We start from the raw sequence: 19,164 nt of genomic DNA on the forward strand, positions 1-19,164 counted from the left end.
CAGGTGTCCCAGGTGTGCCTGCAGAGGAATCTGTCCCCAGCACAGACTGAAAGAGAAGCAAAGCAGACAGAACTGGGGATGATATTTAACCAGGAATCACTCAAAATTTTACTTGGGATGGCTGGCATGTTTGAGGGGGTCACCAGTGCCTCTCAGAGGGGGTTTCTATGTCACTTGGCATCACCTGTGTCTTTCACATCACCTCAGAGTGTCAATAAACCAAAGATCTCAGAATCACAGAGTATCTCCAGCTGGAAGGGGCCCACAAGGATTATCCAGTTCAAGATATTTCAGATCATCCTCTTTGGGCTCACCCTGGCCTGGTGGTGAGTGGTGTGTGAGATGGGCTGGGGAAGGCAATGAGATTCGCGACCCCGAAAAGGTTAAAAGAAAATTTTCTGGCTGGAGGGCGTAAATTTGGGCTGATTTGTGACTCATCTGAGGTTCTGGGTGCACAAAGGAGGGTGAGGCTCTGGGCCTTATCGTGTCCCCACCATCTCTTTTCTGCTGGTCCAATCTGTCCTGGGATAGGCAGGCAATGTCCGAGCCCTGCCCTGAGCACAGCCCCAGGGGACTGGCAACCTCCCCACACAACCAGCAGCGCTGACAGGAGCAGGCAGGGGCTGTTGTCTGAGAGCAATTGCTGCTGTAAGTGTTCAGGGGAGGTGGAGAGGAAAGGGAGGTGCAAGAAGCAGGGACAAGGTGTTGCAGCACCACGGCAGCGCGGTGTGCCAGCACAAACTGACCTTCCATTCACCCGTCTCCATGTTTTCCCTTGTACCAGGGCAGCCTGTCACCAGGCCGAGGTCTCCTTATTCTTTTGGGTTTAGGGTCTCTCCTCTTGTTTTCTGCCCCTTAGGGCTGTGGCTTGGACCTCCTGTGTGCTGCACCTGCAGCTTCAGCCTCCAGCTGAGGATGGCATCCTTGGTTTTGATGGCACAAGTTTGGGCATTAGTTCCCTGCTGCTAATACCAGCTTTAATGCCTCTCTGTGGTCTGGCTTTGTCAGCCTGAGGTCCCAGAGAAGCCAGTAGTCTGTCCTTGTGCTTGGGGTTGATCCTTTTCCTTTAGGAAGAGCCCCCTCCACAAAAAAGGGAATATTTTCTCCTTTCTTCTTCCTCACTGCAAAAATTATAGTGACACTCACAAAAAGTGAGGGGAGTTTTGGCTGCACAACCAACCCACAGGAGCTCTGCTCCACAAGATCCTTGCGGCCCTCATTGCCCATGGACAAAGTCTAGACACGTCGCTGATGCACAGCACCCAACTTGAGTGACATTGGATGTGACAACTCTTCCCTGGTGCCAGCCAGCTGGCAAAGGTTCAGCTGGCAGGATGAGTAGCTCAGGGCCAGCTCCATCCCTGCCTTGCTCAGCATGAACCCAAATGTGGACCCAGCCAGCTGGAGAGGAGAGCAAGGCGAGGAATTTCATCCCCCATGCCACCCGAAAACTTGTGGGGTGCTCTCTCCACTGCCTTCTCATGGTCCTGCCTTTCTCCATGGCAAAAAATGAGAAAAACTGAGTTCCAGAGAGACCTGATTGGGGCCTTTCTGTAGTTAAGGTGGCTTAAACGAAAGATAGGGACAAACTTTTTAACAGGGTCTATTGCAGTAGGATGAGAGATGATGGTTTTAAACTGAACAAGGTTCAATTTAGATTTTGTTGAGATGCTGGCACATTTTGTCCAGTGAAGCTGTGGGTATGTTCAAAACCAAGTTGGACAGGACTCTGAGAAACCTGATCTAGTTAAAGATGTTCCTGCTCATTGCAGGGGAGTTGGACAAGATTTTAAACATCTGTTCCAACCCAAACTAATCTATGATTCTACAATGTGGCATCAAATCTGACATCAGTCAGAGTTTTCCATGCCCAGGAATTAGGAAAGGCCAACCTCAACTGGGGAGGAAGGTGTGCCCCATCCCTGTTTGGTCAGTGCAACATCTAAGAGTTTGTTTTGTGGGGACCATCACCAAGTTTCTCCTGAATTAACTTTCCTAAAGTGCATCAGCTCCCCCTCATCATATTTAAGAGCTGAGGAGACTTTGATTTGATGTAACTTACTTTATTTGGGCTATATTCAGTAAAGACTGATTTAAAGCTGAACAGGAGTGGCCACCTGGTGGGTTGCGTGCACTTTGACTAATCCACTCTGAAATCATACCTCCTTTTAATTTTAGATTAATTTTTTCTGAGTACCCCTGTGTAGACAAGCCGTCAGGCTGTATAAATATCAGTTCCTGTCTCGCGGGCTCACGTCCTCACTCCTTCCCAAGCTGTCTGAAGCCCTCCAGGAAAAGCCAGCAAGGGATGATTCATCTTTCTGGGGTGAAAAGCACAGGGAGAAACTTATTCTCTGTCTTAGTGAATAAATCTGTGTGTCCCCAGATGTTGGTGAGAGGCAGGGCTGGAGAAAGGAGGTCAGGTCCCCAGGAGGGGCTGTTGGGATGTGACAGTTCTTGAGTTCAGCCCTCAAGAGCAAAGCTGATGCTTTGGCCAAGCAGTTCATAGGGTTGGCTTCTCCAAAGGTCTCCTTCCCACCACTTTGTCCACAGCTCCACAGCTCCTTAGTGCTGGAATCAACTCATGGCTCAGCCCCAACCCTGGAGAGAGGTGGTGAGCTTTCTCCAACGCTTCTTCCACCCCAGAGAGAAATGGGGAAGCTGGGTGGGATCCTCATGTGATCAAGGTGGAATTCCCAATCTGGCAGCCCCAGCCTTTAAGTTCTTCTTGTGGACCTGAGAATCCTGTCCAAATTCAGAAAAATCTAGAGTTTTGACCTATTTGCCTTTTCTTAAAAAAAAAAAAAAAAGGCTTTTATAGTGCTCATGTTCACAGAAAAACATCCTGAAAGACCATCATAAAGACTTACAACATTGAAGAAAATTCAGTGTATAACAGATATTCAGTGTATAACAAAGTTCCATATTCTTACAGCTTTCCTGTGGTTTTCAGTGTTGTCAACTCACAACCACTGTTTTGGGACAAAAGCACCTGCTCTTTACCTTGATCCAGAGAGATTTTCTGGCCCATCACTCAGTCTAAACCTTGAGTTTCTTCCAAAGTCCTGTGTGGCTTTTGCAGAAATAGAGGGGTCTCAGGGCTAAATGTACCAGACACTGTGTCCTTCAGCGATGGGTGATTGATGCTCTCGTGATCAGCCCACAAATCCTCCTTCAAAGCAGCAAGGTCATCATGGATAGCTCCACTCCAGTGGTATAGAGGATTCAAGAGAGGACAGGAGCATGGCACCACTCTGTTTTGGAGGGCCTGGTCAGGCTGGGACATGAGGCATTTTTGGCTCATGCTTCCCACGTTTCGGCTCCAGCAGCTCCGGTGCCATTTCCTACACAGTGAGGTGAGCAGAGATCCTCATTCTGCAGCCTGGAAAGAGTGCAGGGCTGGAGCCAGGTCCCTTTAAAATCCCATCATGGATTGGATGGAAATATCCTCTTTCTCCTGATGGAAAGAGGATTATTTCCAGGCTTAGTGGTGAAAAATGCCTGTGGGTTGCATGGATAGAGGTGGGCACGTGTGTTTGTGTTGACTCCTTGACAACCTCCTGTGAAGGATTTTGGAGCTTTGGTTTTCCACAGTGGTCTTCCTGTCTCTTTCTGCACCCCACCACTTTTTAGATAGCCACATGTTTTCCATGAGAAGAGTCATGGAGACAATCCTAAATAGGATGTCCTATGTTTATCCGTAAGAGAGGCTGGACTTCCCACTGCTGGCATTCCTCACCTCTGGCTGGAGCTGGTCCTGGGATGCAGAACAGCCTGGGATGGACCAGCTGGGTCCACTTGAGTGAAAAATGCCACTGATCACAAATTTCTGGCAAACCCCAGACTTGGAGGAGAAATTCAGAAGATGTCCAAGCTTGGTGTGACAATGCTTTTTTGAAGGTGGGAGTGAGGAATGCTGAGATATTCTTGCTCCCTCAAACCCACTGTCTGGTCATTAATTAGTGCAGCAAATTAACCCATTTCTGCCTCCCCAAATGTGGTGTTTAGAGGGACCAAGGGAGCAAAGAGGAGACAAATCAGGGCTGCAGGGAAAGAGGAGTGTGGGGAGGTGTGCCTTGGAATGATTATTTTTAATATTTGTCGTACTTCCAAATGAAACAGCAGATGAGCTGAGCTGGCTCGAACACTTGCAGAAAGAGCTGATGGGGAATTTGTTAATGAAGCAAGTTTGTAGTCAGAAAATGCTGGTTCATCAAAACCTGGGTTCTGGGGACATGTGTTGCAGTCCTGGCAGGAAAAGTGTATCAGGCTGCAGGTGGGTTTCTTGGTTGAAACCAAGGAGGTTTAAAGGCTGTTGTGTGAATCAAATAAAGCCAGGCAGATCTAACAGAGAGAATGAAGCAGCCAAAGCTCATGTGAGGTCTGCTCGTTGGGATTCAGGGTTGCTTGTACCTGGTAAAAATAGGGAAAACTTGAATTTTTCCCAGTTCTGGAAGCAGAATGGCCTTTTGGCTACTGTAGGGATGTGACTCACTGCAAAATGCTGCAGACTTAGAGTCCTCAAGATGATGCTAAAATGCTGTGAGGACATGTCCCAGATCTCCTGCAGAGGGGTATCTCCAGGCTGCCAGTGGAGTAGGAAGCCCCGGATGCTCCTCTCTGTCTGGAGAGGAGGCAAAACTCCAAAAAGCACATCCATTTCCTCCCCCTGCCCTGCTCCACATCCAGGCAGAAAGGGTTTACTGGGAAGGGTTTCCAGGGCAGAGGCTGTGGCTGCAGATTCCTTCAATTTGACAGCAAAGAGGGCACTTGTCAGCATTATTGCCTTGCTCTCACTGTCACTTCCACACACGATCTAAATTTGAAGAGTTTTTTCAATAGAGTCTTTTCACAGTGGGGAAAAGGAGGTTCCCTGCTGGCAATAAACCCATTGGCTTTAAATCAGAGTCCAGACACACTCATTTCATAGAACTATAGGATGGTTTGGTTTAGAAAGAACCTTAAAGATCATCTCGTTCTAACACCTCTGCCATGGGCAGGGACAGCTTCCACTATCCCAGGCTGCTCCAAGACCCATCCAACCTGGCCTGGGACACTTCCAGGGATCCAGGGGCAGCCACAGCTTCTCTGGGCAGCCTGTGCCAGGGCTTCACCCCCCTCACAGTCAAGAATCCCCTCCCCTGACCTGCCCACACTTCTTTGATGCAACCCCTCCCCAAGTGTTATTGAAGCACTAATTAGACCCAGGCATTAGGTCTCGTCTTTAACATTTTGCAGTGCAATTCTATCAAAATGGTTCTGCAGCAGTTTTTATTCTGGCAGGGGTTTGGAGAGGATACGTCTGCACTGGGTGATTGGACTAGATATGGATTAGAGGAGAATGCTCTGGCAGCTGCTGTTGGACCTTTCCCCATTCTCTAACCCAGGAAGCCAAATTGATTTCTGGCCTGGTGAAGCCATTTCATAAAGCTGATGGTGAGGCTGGCAGCGAAGAGGTTGGGTAATGCTCATTAGGAAAGCATCTTCAGACATGGAGAGTGCCAGGGTGGTGTGTAAACCATCCTTGTACCACATCCCTCACTAAAATCTCCTCAGGCAGCTCAGGAAGTTTGGATCCCATCTATCCCCAGGCCGATGGAAGGGAAAGCCTCTGCAGAGGCAAAATTAAAAACCCTGTGAAGCAAGCACTTGCTCTGATAGCCCAGCTTAATTCCAGGATAAATAACACTGCTCTGTGATATTCTTCCAATCTGATCCCTTTCCCAGTTTCAAAAGGAGGTGACAGATTTCCTGTCCTCTGCAGTGACTGGGCTCTGCTGCACCTCAGACACGGCCACATTGCAGAGGGTGGATAAAACCCTCCTTGCTCCCAGGAGCTTCTTGCAATGCAAAGAAAGTCCAAGAGCTTCCTCAGTCACTTTGGCAAATGCTGTCCCCATAGAAAGGGCCACCCCCAGAGCCTCAGCCCCTGCTTTGCCTTTGATGAACTCAACCCGCTGCCCCTGTTCAATCAGGAAAGGCTGCAAAAAAGGGGAGGAAAATAGGAACTTCCTCAGGGCCTGGCTCACATCCCTTCCCCTTCCCTGAGTTGCTCAGGCTGCTTAGCTTTCTCATCCCGCCTTGGGAGGAGCAGGAGCTGCTTGGAGTAAGGCTCCAAGCTGGGCTCAGCCCGCCGGCGTGGGGTGTGTCACCCACCATTTCCTAAGTTATTCTTTTGAGTTTCCTTTTCTCACTATTAATAGAATTTCAGCCAATATCTGAGCTGTTTCAACAAGGTGGATGGGGGGGAGGCAGGGGGAGGCGTTACCAAAATAGGAAGCAGGAAGCTGTTGGGCAGGGAATTAATCAGAGGAGCTGCGTGGAGAGGGAATTAATCGCTGGCTTTGGGTGGGCTGTGGGAGGATGGACAGGACGTGTCCTTTCACTTTGCATTTTGAGCCTGTTTGGTTCTCTTTTTGCGCTCCAAGCCTTGACCTTTCCAAAATGCTTCTCCTCTGAGGGCCTTCCCCAACCTGCAAAATTCCACGTACTCACAGCACTGAGGTTACAGAGCATCACGCCGTGGCATGGCTAAACTGGGAGACACTCCAGATTAGATATCAGTTGGAAATTAGATTAGATATTAGTAGGAAATATCTCCCTGTGAGGGTGGTGAAGCCCTTGGAGAAGCTGTGTCTACTCCATCCCTGGAAGTGTTCAAGGCCAAGGGTTGGAGCATCCTGGGAGAGTGGAAGGTGTCCCTGCCCATGGCAGTGTTGGACTAGAGGGCCTTTAAGGTCCCAATCAGCCCAAACCATTCTGTGGTTCCACGAATCTGTGGCTGGAGGTGGTGCACAGCAGCTCAAAGCTGTGTCTGTAACTGCAGTTGTGAGGAGCCGTGCTGGCACAAAGCAGCTCACCTTTCCTTTTACATTTTGGGTGACTTTTCACATCCCACCAGCACCAGACCAGAGACCTCTCACACCATCCCCATCCACGAGAGCCCACAGGGGCACTTCCAGCCTCCCAGATGGGCCATCTGGGTAATGAGCAATAAGGGAAAGTTGTCTCCCGTGCTGGCTGTCCCCATCCCACACACACTGTATCGCAGGCCCGGTCATGGGATACACGTATCCGGACATGAAATCATGTTTTTGCAGTGGACTCATTTCCTCCTGTTTGGCCGCCGAGCCCGCGGATGCGTGGCAGGCTCGCGCCCTCCTCCCACAGATCCACCCCACACCCAGCACCAGAGGTTTGGGTTTTCTGAGGGATGCATGCAGGAAGAGAAGAACAGACCAACCTTTAGTCTCAGTGCTGCTGAGTGCTGTCAAAATACCCCTGGTAGCTGCTAAATTGCTCTCATCTTCCATCAAATGTAGAACTGGTGATGGTCCAGAAAAGTGAAAGCAAAAAAGAGTCCTTGGCGTGCCAAAATGCAGCCAGGAAAGTCAGGGGCAGATGGTTTTTTTCTGACTTCTGGAAAACAGGTTGAGGGACTCTGGTTGAAATTCAATTGGGCTTTCTTTTGGGAAGGGTCTCCTCCGGGTAAGGGGAGTGATAACTTGGAGGTTCTCTCCTCCATCCTCCTCCTCCTCCTCTCTCATTGATGTCTTAAATCCTTTTATCTCCGGGGCTCACGGCGTGAAGGGATCACTTGTTCCCTGCAAAAGGACTTACTGTATCTTTTGTGAGTGATTTTCATGCTGAACAGGCCCCAGACATAATCCTGTCCTGTCTGGCTGTTCTTAACAGAGGTTTTCTCCTCCTTTAACCAGATCCTTTTCGTTTCTTGTGTTGGGGACAGTTGTCAGGCAATACTGGCCCCCAGCCCAGGCAAACAGGGGCTCGCTACCAGTCATTACCCCTGAGTCTACCACTGAAATTTGGCACAGGTGGCCAGCAAGGGAGGAAGAGATTAAAAAAAAACACATTTTCTGGCATTTGAAAGAGATACAGTACATGTGGAAGGAAAACAGTGACTCCTGGGACTGTGGTGCTTGTTCTGCAGTTGTTTCTGCTTTGGAATTAAGTTTGCAATGGGTTTGCCTAAGACAGGTCTTTTGTGGGTGGTGATCCTGCAAGACACCAAAAAAAAAATGTAATTTTTCTAAATGAAATGCATTTTTTCCCAAAGCTGCAGTGAGACAGAGTCCCTGGACAAACAACAACATTAAGCTCAGAGCAATAAAACTGCAGGAAGGTATTGAGCCCCGTGACTGCAGCAGCACCTTGTGCTGAGAAAACAGTTTAATTTAATGCAGCAGGATAGAAAAGGTAAATTTTGCTGACAGAAAGGTGCCCAAAAGCCTGCAGGAGGGGTGTGGGGATGAATGTGGTTGCTCCTCTGTGGGAGGGGATCTCTCCCAGCTGTACCCACAGCTCCTCTCCAGTGGTGTGTTGCAGGTCCAGCTCGTGATGCTTGATCCCACTTAAATCACTGATCCTTGCGTAATGAGGAAGAATAAATGGATTTTTTAACATCTCTTGACCTTAGTGAAGAGGAACACTAGGAGTGGGTGCAGAGATACAGAAAGATAAAATACTAATGAGATTTTTGGGCACCAGCTTGAGTCTTGATTCTTCTCCCTTCTCAAAGTAATGAAAAAAGTAATTTCTTTTTGGGGCTGTGTCATTCTGTGTGCCCCAAAAAAGACCCTGCTACCACCCCAGCCAGGACAAGCCTGGAGGATCTCACCAGATCTCTCCATCAGCAGAACAGCCCCTTGCTTTGGACTTCTGCCCTCAGTTTTTTACTAAAAGTGGTAACATCCTATCTGTATCTCCCCAGGGTGGGACAGGGAAGTACTGGGCCAGGGATCCTGGTTCCTTAGATCACAGGGTGATCCCAGCTGGCCACCAGGACTGGCCTAGAGCCAAAGCATGGTCCTGTCCCCTTCCCTTGGACCGAGTTGAATTGAATTGTCTTTTTGACCTCTCCTTGGAGCCTTTAATTTCTGCCCCTCTGGGATGAGGCTGGGGCATGAAGAGGAAACAAGAGCAGTGGGGGATTTCCTCCTTCCTTCCTTCCAACCCTTTCTTTTTTTATGTCTCTGTTGTATTGTTTCTACCTTTAGGGGATATTTTTTGTACTTCTTTTGTTGTCAGGCCCCCTGTCAAACTTTCACACCCTATTTATGGGACAGACCTGTTCTGTGGCTCACTGGATGTCTGGTCTCTCCCCAGCTTGGTGCAACCGTGGCTGACAATTCAAGCCACACAGATTGATAACACAGCTAAGGAGGTGATAGATCAAAACTCCCTCCTATCTTCAGCACCTGGCGCTTACCTGTCAGCACCTTGTGATGATGTTTTACTTCTTTACCTCTTCTTATCCCACAGACAGTGGCCAGCCCATAGGAAATATGATTTATCTCCACAAAAGCCCTTTTCCTGTAGATGTAATGGAAATGTTTTCTCACAAGCCAAGTGTTTCCTAAAATAATTCATGCTGTTACTTTCAGTTGCAATCACATCTTGATTGTGTTTCGAAGAGTGGCTGCTCCTGGTGGCTGGTGGGGAAACCATGTTTTGGGAGGAGATGCGAACTTTCACAAAGGCATGGAGTGACACAACAAGGGGTCATGGCTTTAAAGTGACACACAGCAGGGTTAGATGGAACATTAGGAAGAAATTCTTGGCTGGGAGGGCGGTGAGGCCCTGACACAGGTTGCTCAGAGAAGCTGTGGTTGCCCCATGTCTGGAAACATTCAAGGCCAGGTTGGATGGGACTTGGACCTGGGATAGTGGAAGGTGTCCCTGCCCATGACAGGAGGAGTTGGAATGAGATGATCTTTGAGGTCCTTTCCAATGCAAATCAGTCTGTGGTACTGTGACTCCCCTGAAATGGTCAGGCAGATGTATGACCTGATCAGGGTAGGTCCATTCCAACTGAAATATTCTCTATATTCTTTTCTATTCTATTCTATTCTATTCCTATTCTATTCTATTCTATTCTATTCTATTCTATTCTATTCTATTCTATTCTATTCTATTCTATTCTATTCTATTCTATTCTATTCTATTCTATTCTATTCTATTCTATTCTATTCTATTCTATTCTATTCCATTCCATTCCATTCCATTCCATTCCATTCCATTCCATTCCCTGTTTGGATGCCTATGCAAGGCCCAGCTGTAGCTCCTCTGCCTCCTCCAAACCCACTCTGTCCCCAGGCAGTTCCCACAGGAACTCAAACTTGTTGCAGCCTCCCCATCCCAAATCCCACCTCCTGAGTCCTTCTCAAGCCAGATCCTGACATGGAGGAGCTAAATTTTCCCACCAGAAACTTGAGCTTCATCAGATCTTCAATGCACAATCAGTGTCAACAGACAGGCTGTATAAGAGAAGATACTCTGCCTGTGTGCCAGCACAGAGGAGCAAAGCAGATCTCTGGAGAGCAGCATTAGGCTAAAAATCAATCCTTGGAAGTGTGACTCCTGTTTTGGAGGGTTGGAAGTAATGTATGAGTGCTTCATGGGGAAAAAAAATTGTAGCAGTTCTTCTGCACAGTCACCAAATGGAAGAACCTTCTCCCCAAGTCAGGTCGTTGCTTTGACCCCAGAGGGATCCATGGATAAAGTGGCTCAGCCCATGTTTACTGAAAAGTGAAAAATTGGTCAAACTTTCCAGGGGTGAATTTGAGCAAGAGCCCAGAACTGGTGGTCACCATGTGAGGAAATTGTGGCCACTGATGGAGCTCCTGCAGTGATTACAAACACTGGATAGACAGTGGAACAAACACAAGAATAGACCCAGGTTTTTGTACTGGTTTAGCAGTGAAAATACCCCATTTTGGCATTGCAGCACATTGCAGAGCTCTCTGCTGTGGGAGAGTTCTCCCTTGTCAGCTGAGTTGTCCTCCAGCTGCATCTCCCACTGAAGAACAGCTTAAAAATTTGAAAATTTAAAGTATTCTTCAGAAACCGAACACAGATCTCTTTGCATGTGATAATGTGAGATAATTGTTTAGGCTTAATGACCTTGGAGGTCTTTTCCAGCCTTGATGATTCTGTGATTCTGTGTCACCTTATCCCTTCAGGGACGTGGGAGACAATCATAACAGGGCTGGACAATTGCAGTCAGTGCATCCCTTGGCTGTCCCTTTACAAGGGCTGGATCTACTTTATTTTGGGGACCACTTGCAGGCTGTGCATGGAAGCTGGTGGACCTCCCATCTGAGGGAGACCTGTGTCCTGAGACCCAGCAGGTCTTGTCCTCCTGCTCTTGCTCTGAAGTCCTGTGAGTTTGACTACATTTGGAGGTTCCTCTTGAACTCCTCTGCTCTATTTCCTGCTGGACACAATGGTACCAGAACGTGGAATTTGATACGACTTTGGACAGCACAAGGCAAGCCCTGAGTGAATGACTTGTGGCTTATGCCAAGTGTTTACTTCTACAAATACATGTTCTGAGGGGAAACCAAGGGCAGTTTCCTTAGTTCAGCATTTACCTTGGCATTTTTATTTTTCCCAGGTGTCAGCTCTCAGGAAGATGCAGATTCTGCAAGCCCAGCAACAAGCCCGTCCACCATGACCACAGAAACCACCACAGTGGCCACATCTGCAAGCGCTGCAGAGACCTCACCAATCACCGCTGCATTATCACCTACCACAGACCAAATCACCACTGCCACCACCACTAAGGAAGCAGCCACTCAGCCAACTGTGGCAGATTCCACCACTGCTCAAAGCAGCCCCACCACTGCCAAAGTGTTAGAGTCATCGTCCCCCTCTGCGTCGTCACCGAGCACAGTGGTCGCAGCATCGGGGACAACGTCGCCTACCACCATGACCCTGTCCCACACGCCAGGGCAGGACAGCCCCTCACAGAGTGCCACCACCCCCAAAACCACCCCTGCTACACAGCCCACTACTTCCCAGCAGCCCAGTGGTGCTACAGTCACTTCAGGAAGCTCAGAGACCACCGCTGCTGCAGATCTTGTCACTAATGCAACCAGTCCTCCGGGAGCTGTAGGGGCTGTTGGCACACCCTCTCCCAGCACACAGCCTCAGGGAAACCAGCCTTTGGGTCATTTGCCTAACGCCACTGTGAGCACCACAGTGCCGAGGACTGACCCTTCCCAAAGCTCCAAGGACTGTCCTGTCTCTCCTCCCCCGTGTGACACCAAGCAGCCTCCTTCTTCTTCCAGTTCTCCAGTCCAGGGACCAACCCCTTCCACCAGTTCTGGAAGCACCGGCACTTCTGTTACCCCTCTGACTGGATCCCCGTCCCTCGCCACCACCCCGACATTGCAAAATGGCAGCAAAGACACGGTCCCAGACGCAGCCGCCACGACAACTCCTGGGGCAGGTAACAGAAGACAGGAACCTTGGTTTCTTGTGCTGGGGAGGCCTTCTTGTATTTTCCTCTGGCTGCCCTAAACACCTGCCATTATGGGCTGTCACCACCTTGTCTCATTTTAGGATTTCCAGGGCAGTTGCCTGCATGACAAGCGCGTGTTTAGGTCCCTGTTGTCCTTGGTGGAGGTCGAGTCAATGCAGTCAGTGAAATTCAAGGAATGAATCAGCTGGCAAAGTGCAGGCATTGGCTTCTGAATGGACCAAATGGTGCCTGAAGCACCATCAACTGCAGTGACTCGATCTTCAGTGACGGCAAACGGGAGCAGCGGCGATGGGTTGGGGATTGAGGCAGGAGAGCTGGGGAAGCAGTGTGACAGCCCCCGGAATGCTGCCCCTGGAAGATCCCTGGTGCAGCTGACAGCTTAGGGAAGGCTGTCTGGGCATGCACAGAAAATGAGCTTTAGATGACTAAGGAGATTTTGTGTCTCAACTCCGAGTTTACAACCCCTGAGGAATCTGACTTTGGTAGGACGTTCATCAGCTGCGGGAGGGCTTGGGCTGCTGACTGCTGTCTAAGCACCATTAGGAGTGTCCACGTGCTGTTTGGGACTTTGCTGAACACCAGTAAGGTGTTTTCTCTGACCTCTGGAGTTTTACTGTCGTGTTAGTTCCTAGATGTCCTGGTGAGGCACAGTTCAAACTCCCAAACTGGAATTTTGTCTGGTAGCATTTACAGGGAAATCATCACCCTGTGAGACTGTGAGGGCTCCAGGGAGTCTTCCAGACTTGGCTGGGATTTTGGGTTCAGCTCACATCTGGCTCTGAATTAAGGCTGTGATCACACTGGAGCCCTTCATTCTCTTTCCCTGGAAAATGCTCTTCTTGACCTGATTTCTAGTTACCTGGAATACAGAAGCCACTCAAAAACCATCTCCACCCCCTTCAGCCCCCCAGTTCGTGCATCACTAAATGAGCCAAGGTTTTATTGCAAGGCCATCTCCACTGGCTTTCACCACATCATGTTTTCATGTATGGGCAGGAATGAAGTGAAATGGATATTTTCCTGAAGGATGTTTCTTTTTCTTTTCTTTCCCCTCCTGCTCCACAGAACTGCTCTCCACTGGAGGATGATATATGAAATGATGTTAATTCAAATTTGGCCTCAAGCATTAAGCCTGAAGAGGTCTAAAAAACCCTTTATATTTAATAAATAGCTGGCAGAATGCATGAGAAACAGATGGCTTTGGAATTAATTCTCTCCTGGAGCCTTCAGAATGTGTCTGGGAGAGAAATATTCCTCATCTTTTCTGTGAAAGAGGCAGGAGTCCTGAGAGCAAACAGGCTGTGAGCATCCTGTGGCATTTTAATTCTCTTTGTCACCACTTAAGGATGAATTAGGAAGCTAGGGATGAAGATCCATGTCTTCAAAGGGGTCTGGGGAGGCAGGAGGATGCTGTGCTCCTTGCATTACTCCCACTGCACAAACAATTCTAAGATGCTACAGAACTTAACCAAGTCCTCAGGGGCGACCTCAGTTTTCAGAGACACCTGAATGGGGCTGGTAGATCTGGGACTTGTGCCCTTCTGGAATACCAGGAAGGACACCCCAGGCTGTCTCCTGTAGAACCAGGCACTATTTCTAAGCTTGTCATCCTGGAATGTTTCCATGGAGGTGCAGTCAGCAGAGGTTATGGCATTACATCCCCTCCCAACAGAGGTGGGTGGCAGACCCTGGGTAGCCAGGTCTGCATCTGTTGAGGAAACCTCCATGGAAGGTACCCCAGATAAAGTGAAAGGAGTGAAAATCACCCCATACTTCAAAGTGATTACCCAGCTACCCACACGCAGCCATGCAACGGCCTTTGGTTCCTCTCTCCAGAACATTCTGATGAGTTTCAGCAGCGGAAAAGAAAATCAGTAATCAGCTCCTTTCCATATCAAAGTTAATTTAAAAGAGATATAAAATTAAAGAAGCAATCTAAAGCAGCATTTGACACAATGAGCTTCAAGGCAGGGCTAGAGATGAAGACTGATGTTGAGGTGATCCCTGACAGAGCTGTGCCAGCTGTATCCTTTATATTGTGTCAGTGTCTCTCTGCTTGTTTTTTGGTGCATATTGGGGAGCCAGACCAGAGCACCCACGATGCTGGATCTGCACCAACCAAACCCACCAGTGCCTCCCAGAGCCCTGACGGTGCCCAGCCACCAGTTCCAGCCTCGGGGGACCAGACAGAGAGCTGCAGTTCTGGCCACCAGCACCCCAACATTTCTTACCCAAATGAGGTAATGGCACCAAATGGGAAGGTGGGCTCCTCTCAGTGGTGTTAATTTAGCTGCCATCCCACGTACACCTGGAGTCTGAGGCTCTTCTCGCCATTTCTGTGTCAGGGAGAGAGAGATCTGCCAGCAAAGTAATTCCAGGTTGTAGAATCACAGAACTATTTGGGTTGGAAAGGATCTTTAGAGGTCATTTACTCACATCCCTTTCTCCTGGAGCTTTCCAGAGAAGAGACGATGAGGATGGAGGTGAAGGGGAGTGTGAAAGAGGAGGGACCTGAAGCACCAGGAGCAGCTGAGGGAGCTGGGAGGGCTCAGGCTGGAGAAAAGGAGTCTCAGGGGGGACCTTCTGGCTCTCTACAACTCCAAGGAGGGTGTAGCCTGGAGGGGGGTCAGGCTCTTTTCCCAGGAAACAAATGATGGGCTGTTGGATTGGTGACAACTGTCCTTCCAACTTTTGTCCACCACTGAGAGTTGCTTTTCTTTTGCCTTTCCAGCTCGTCTGTGAAGACCAGGTGCAACATACCAGGCCCACCATTCAGCTGAAAGAACCCAGAACCTGTGTAAGTACCACCTTTTTGACTTCCATGGAGAATTAACAGCTGTTGGAGGTTCAGATTTTAACCCGTGGTGCTCTGAGCATGTGAGAAAGTGCTCAGAAATAAGGGAATTTCATCAAAGATGCAACCAATGTAAACTGGTGAATGCAAACCCATGTTCAGCAGTGTCACCAGTGGGGGATGTGGCAGGAGAAGAAGAGGTCAGTGTTGTCTCCTCCAAGTAGAAAACCAGCTAAACCCACCCAGATCTTACAGAAAGACCATTTTAAAATAGAAATTTTTAAAATGTAAATCTTTCTGCTAGCAGGAAAGCTTTTTGCCTAAATTGAGGGGCTGGAATTTTGTCCCAAAACCACCCCCAGAAAATGGGATGTTTCTCCACAGTTATTGTGCACTTGTGAGATCTTGTACCTCACACTGGGGTAGGGTGGTATCCCGCTGCAGAGCAGCTGGGAAGCAGAGGAGTTTAGAACTCCCTGTGCTCCTCAATGATCTCATAGAACCCTAAAGTGAGTGGAAAAAAACTTTATTTTGCTTGCTTCAAACCCTCTACAAGACCAGGGAGCAGTGAAATGTGGTGGGAAGGCTGGGGGCAGGCAAGCCCAGCCCAGGACCACACACCAAGACCCTTTCTGGTGGGTGGGCACTGCCTGCTGGTGTTCCTGAGGGATATCTGCCTTCAGAATGGTTCTGGTGGAAACTGAATTTCCTGCAATAGGGAAGATGCACTGTACTGATGAGTTCCAAATAGGAAGAAGTTTTAAGTTGGTGATAATGGGGAAGAGCCACCAGTAAATGACTGGTGAGGTCCTGACACAGTGACTGTGGGTCGGGCTCGGGGTGGGTTTTGGCATGATAATGTTCTGGCTTCTGGCAGTGTAAACAGTGGAAAATTGGTACTTCATGGACCTTCTCACAGCATGTGCCATGGGCAGGGACACCTTCCACTAGACCAGATTGCCCCAAGCTCTGTCCAGCCTGGCCTTGGACATGTCCAGGGATGGGGCAGCCACAGCTTCTCTGGACAACCTGCTCCTGTGTCTCACCATCCTCACAGTAAATAATCTCTTCCTAATATCTAATCTAAATCTCTTCTCTTTTAATTTAAAACTGTTCGCCTTTGTCCTGACACTCCCTGTCCTAAGTGAATCACAGAATCAGCCAAGCTGGAAGGGACTCTCCAAGTGAAGCCACACTGTGTTCCCCAAACCCCTTCGACACATTGTGAATGCAGCTACTGACCACAGCAGCTCTTGAAATTCCCTGTGCCGGGGTGATGGCCCTGCCTGGCAGCCCTGGAAAGGGCTTGGACCTCCCAGCATCATCCCCTGTGCTCCTGGAGGAGGGAAAGCACCTGACTGCTGTCTGTTGTCACCTTCCTAGTCTGGCTACTGCTGGGTGTGAATGCTCCTTGCCCACACACCTGCAATAGAGGTGATGTCCTTAGTGATGCTGCTCTGGACACTGAGGGTGATTCCAAGGAGGGAACCTTATTTCCTTAAAGCCCAACAGGATCCCTTTCCCCATTTGATGTCTGGACATGGCTGCAGGTTCATGCTGGAAAAGCTTCTCATCAAATTTTGTATTGAATATATTAAAATATTCAATCAAATTGACAAAATCCAGTTTTGGAGCCTAAAAAAACTTAGGATAGTGATGGTGTTTAAAGATTCCCCCCTCCTTTTGGGCACAGTGATGTTCCAGAGCTGCTGTCCTTCTCATGGAGTTGTACTGGGAGGCTTTGGAAGCAGGGATGAGGTGAGGCTGGGCAGCACCAGCGAGCTGAGGGATGGGCAGACACCACATCTTGGCGTCATGGCCTGCTCCAGGGCCATGGAGCATTGAAGCTGGTGAGGCAGGGAGCCTCCCACCCTGCTTCCCTTTGATTCTTCTGGGTGTAATAACAAGCCAGAGCACTGTTAGCAGAAAATGCCAATTACACCCCAAAACAGCCACAGAAAGGCTACAGGGCTGCAAGGGTCCATCCTCCCATCCCATCACCCTCCTCGGCTGCCAAAGCGCCTCCCCCCCCACGCTCACCCTTAACTTTCCACTCATTTTATTCCTGAATATTGCAGCCCATTTTGTGCCTCCCAAGCTGAGCAGATAACGGAGAAATGGCACTATCTGGTTTCCCTGCTTTGTAGGCCCGGTAAACACGTCTGTAGCCAAATCCTGACAGCAAAGTGAAAAAATCCTTTGCGTTTCACAACCCGTGGGAAAACAGGAAAGTGTGTGCTATAAGGAGAAGTGTTCCAGAAACAGCTCTGATCCTGCTCCGAGAACAAGCCAGAGTCAGGGTGGCATTGTACTAAAAATTCAGATCCAGCAAGAAGCCAGGGCAGTGTGGGGGGACCAGAGGTGAGGGACATGTCTGGATGACACAGGGCAGGGGACACTGCAGAGCCACGCGCCCCATTGGCACTGGGCTGGTGGGGCAGCACCAGTGATGGGGGCACCCCAGCAAACAGCTGGGACTGAACCCAGGAACTGCAGACCTTTCACCCCACCACACCTCAGATTCTCCAGAAAACAAGGAACTCAAATTATAAATCCTTTAAAAAAAGCCAAATATACAACTGGTACCACTTGGTGGACTATAGGTGTTTCAGAGGCTGGTTGGTGCCCTGCATCTTTCCTCTTCAGGTGATGCTTTAAACAATGCTGAACAGTTTGGTCCATGTCCCCCACTGCACTTCTCATTCCTTTGATTACAGCAGGATCTTAATGAGTGTTTTAATAAGTCTTATTAGCTCAATGTCTCACATTCTATAGGATGACTTCTTCCAAGGTCTGGCTCACAAATGTATTTTCAGTGGTGTTTTCCCTGCCTTGGAAGGGATGGATGGATGGATGGATGGATGGATGGATGGATGGATGGATGGATGGATGGATGGATGGGTGGGTGGATGGATGCATGGATGCTCCTCATCCTAACCCCAAAATGAGTTAGGTGAAGCAAGAAGTGATGATGGTTGGTGTAGCCTGAGCTGTGATTCAGCCACACAACCCTGTGTCCATCTCCCAGGGGTTCCTCCTCCACAGTGTCCCCCACCTGGGGGGTGTGCCCAAGGAGCTGGGTCAGTGGATGCTGGGGAGCATCAGAACCTGCTGCAGTGGAGGATGCAAAAACCACAGCAGGTCCACTCGAACCCACTGGAATTGCTGTGTGACACCCACGGGTCTGGGGACACAGGACAGTCCCCGGAGCAGACACAGGGACTCCCTCACCGAGCAGGGTCGCGGTGCCCCCTCACCCCGTGCAGCTGGCGGGGGTGGTTTGTTGACTCAAGTGCTGTTACCTCATTCGGGGATGTTGGTTTTAGGTCCCCGCCAGTGTGGGAACCGGATCCGAGCTGCTCGGCAGCGCCTGTCAACTCCGGCCAAGGAATGCGAGCGGCGGCGGAGCAGGGGGAGCTGCCAGGGGCATCCCTGCCGGCCCAGCGGCCTCACCCTGCCCCTCTCCAGCCCTGGAAAGGGCCAATCCCTCCAGCTCACCCTCCGAAGGGCTTTAGGCACTGCTCTCCAGCTACCACTGAGGTGGTCTCAGCGAGGTTTTAGCCTCGCATCCCATTTCCCACCCCATCCAAAATAGGGGTCTTTTCCCCATGGGGTGGCGGGGGAAGAAACGGGTTATTGAGGGCTGGGGGAAAGCCAAGCTGCGGCAAAAGCAGGGGAAGGAGGATGCAGAGAGACAGCAGAGGCTTTCCCTTCCCCTGCCAAGCAGAAAGTGCTGCACAGACAGGGACTGGCAAATCACAGGACATTGCAAGCGTAGGAGCACAACCCAGCGTCCAGACGTGATAAAACCACCGCCACCACCAAGCTACAGCTCCCTCCTGCCTGTCCTGCTGGGAACCAGCTTTGCAGGGAATGCTGCCCTCGGGCTGGGGCCGATTTCCCACCCAGCTCTTTTCCCAGGGATGGTAGAACCCCGCAGAGGGGCCCCGGGGAAGTTGTCCCGCTGCAAAGCGAAAGGACAGGCGAGGGACAGTGGCCATTCCCAGGGACAGCCAGGGCCCCACGATGCTGAGCTCACCCTCGCACTGTATCCGGGGCCAGCCTTCCGCCCCGGCAAGTGCAT

The 19,164-nt window shown here is 49.8% G+C and overlaps 1 protein-coding gene across 1 annotated transcript in view; it reads left to right on the forward strand.

Annotated features, from left to right (window-relative positions):
- Positions 1 to 19,164, forward strand: part of LOC131592176 (podocalyxin-like) — a 45,009-nt gene that overhangs the window by 17,094 nt on the left and 8,751 nt on the right. Inside the window, exons 2-4 of the mRNA XM_058863504.1 lie at positions 11,417 to 12,253; positions 14,372 to 14,526; positions 15,018 to 15,083. Of these exons, the coding sequence (XP_058719487.1) occupies positions 11,417 to 12,253; positions 14,372 to 14,526; positions 15,018 to 15,083 (1,058 nt within the window). The remainder of the gene's footprint in view (positions 1 to 11,416; positions 12,254 to 14,371; positions 14,527 to 15,017; positions 15,084 to 19,164) is intronic.

The sequence above is a fragment of the Poecile atricapillus genome, chromosome W (assembly GCF_030490865.1).
Source record: "Poecile atricapillus isolate bPoeAtr1 chromosome W, bPoeAtr1.hap1, whole genome shotgun sequence".
Classification (NCBI taxonomy): domain Eukaryota; kingdom Metazoa; phylum Chordata; class Aves; order Passeriformes; family Paridae; genus Poecile; species Poecile atricapillus.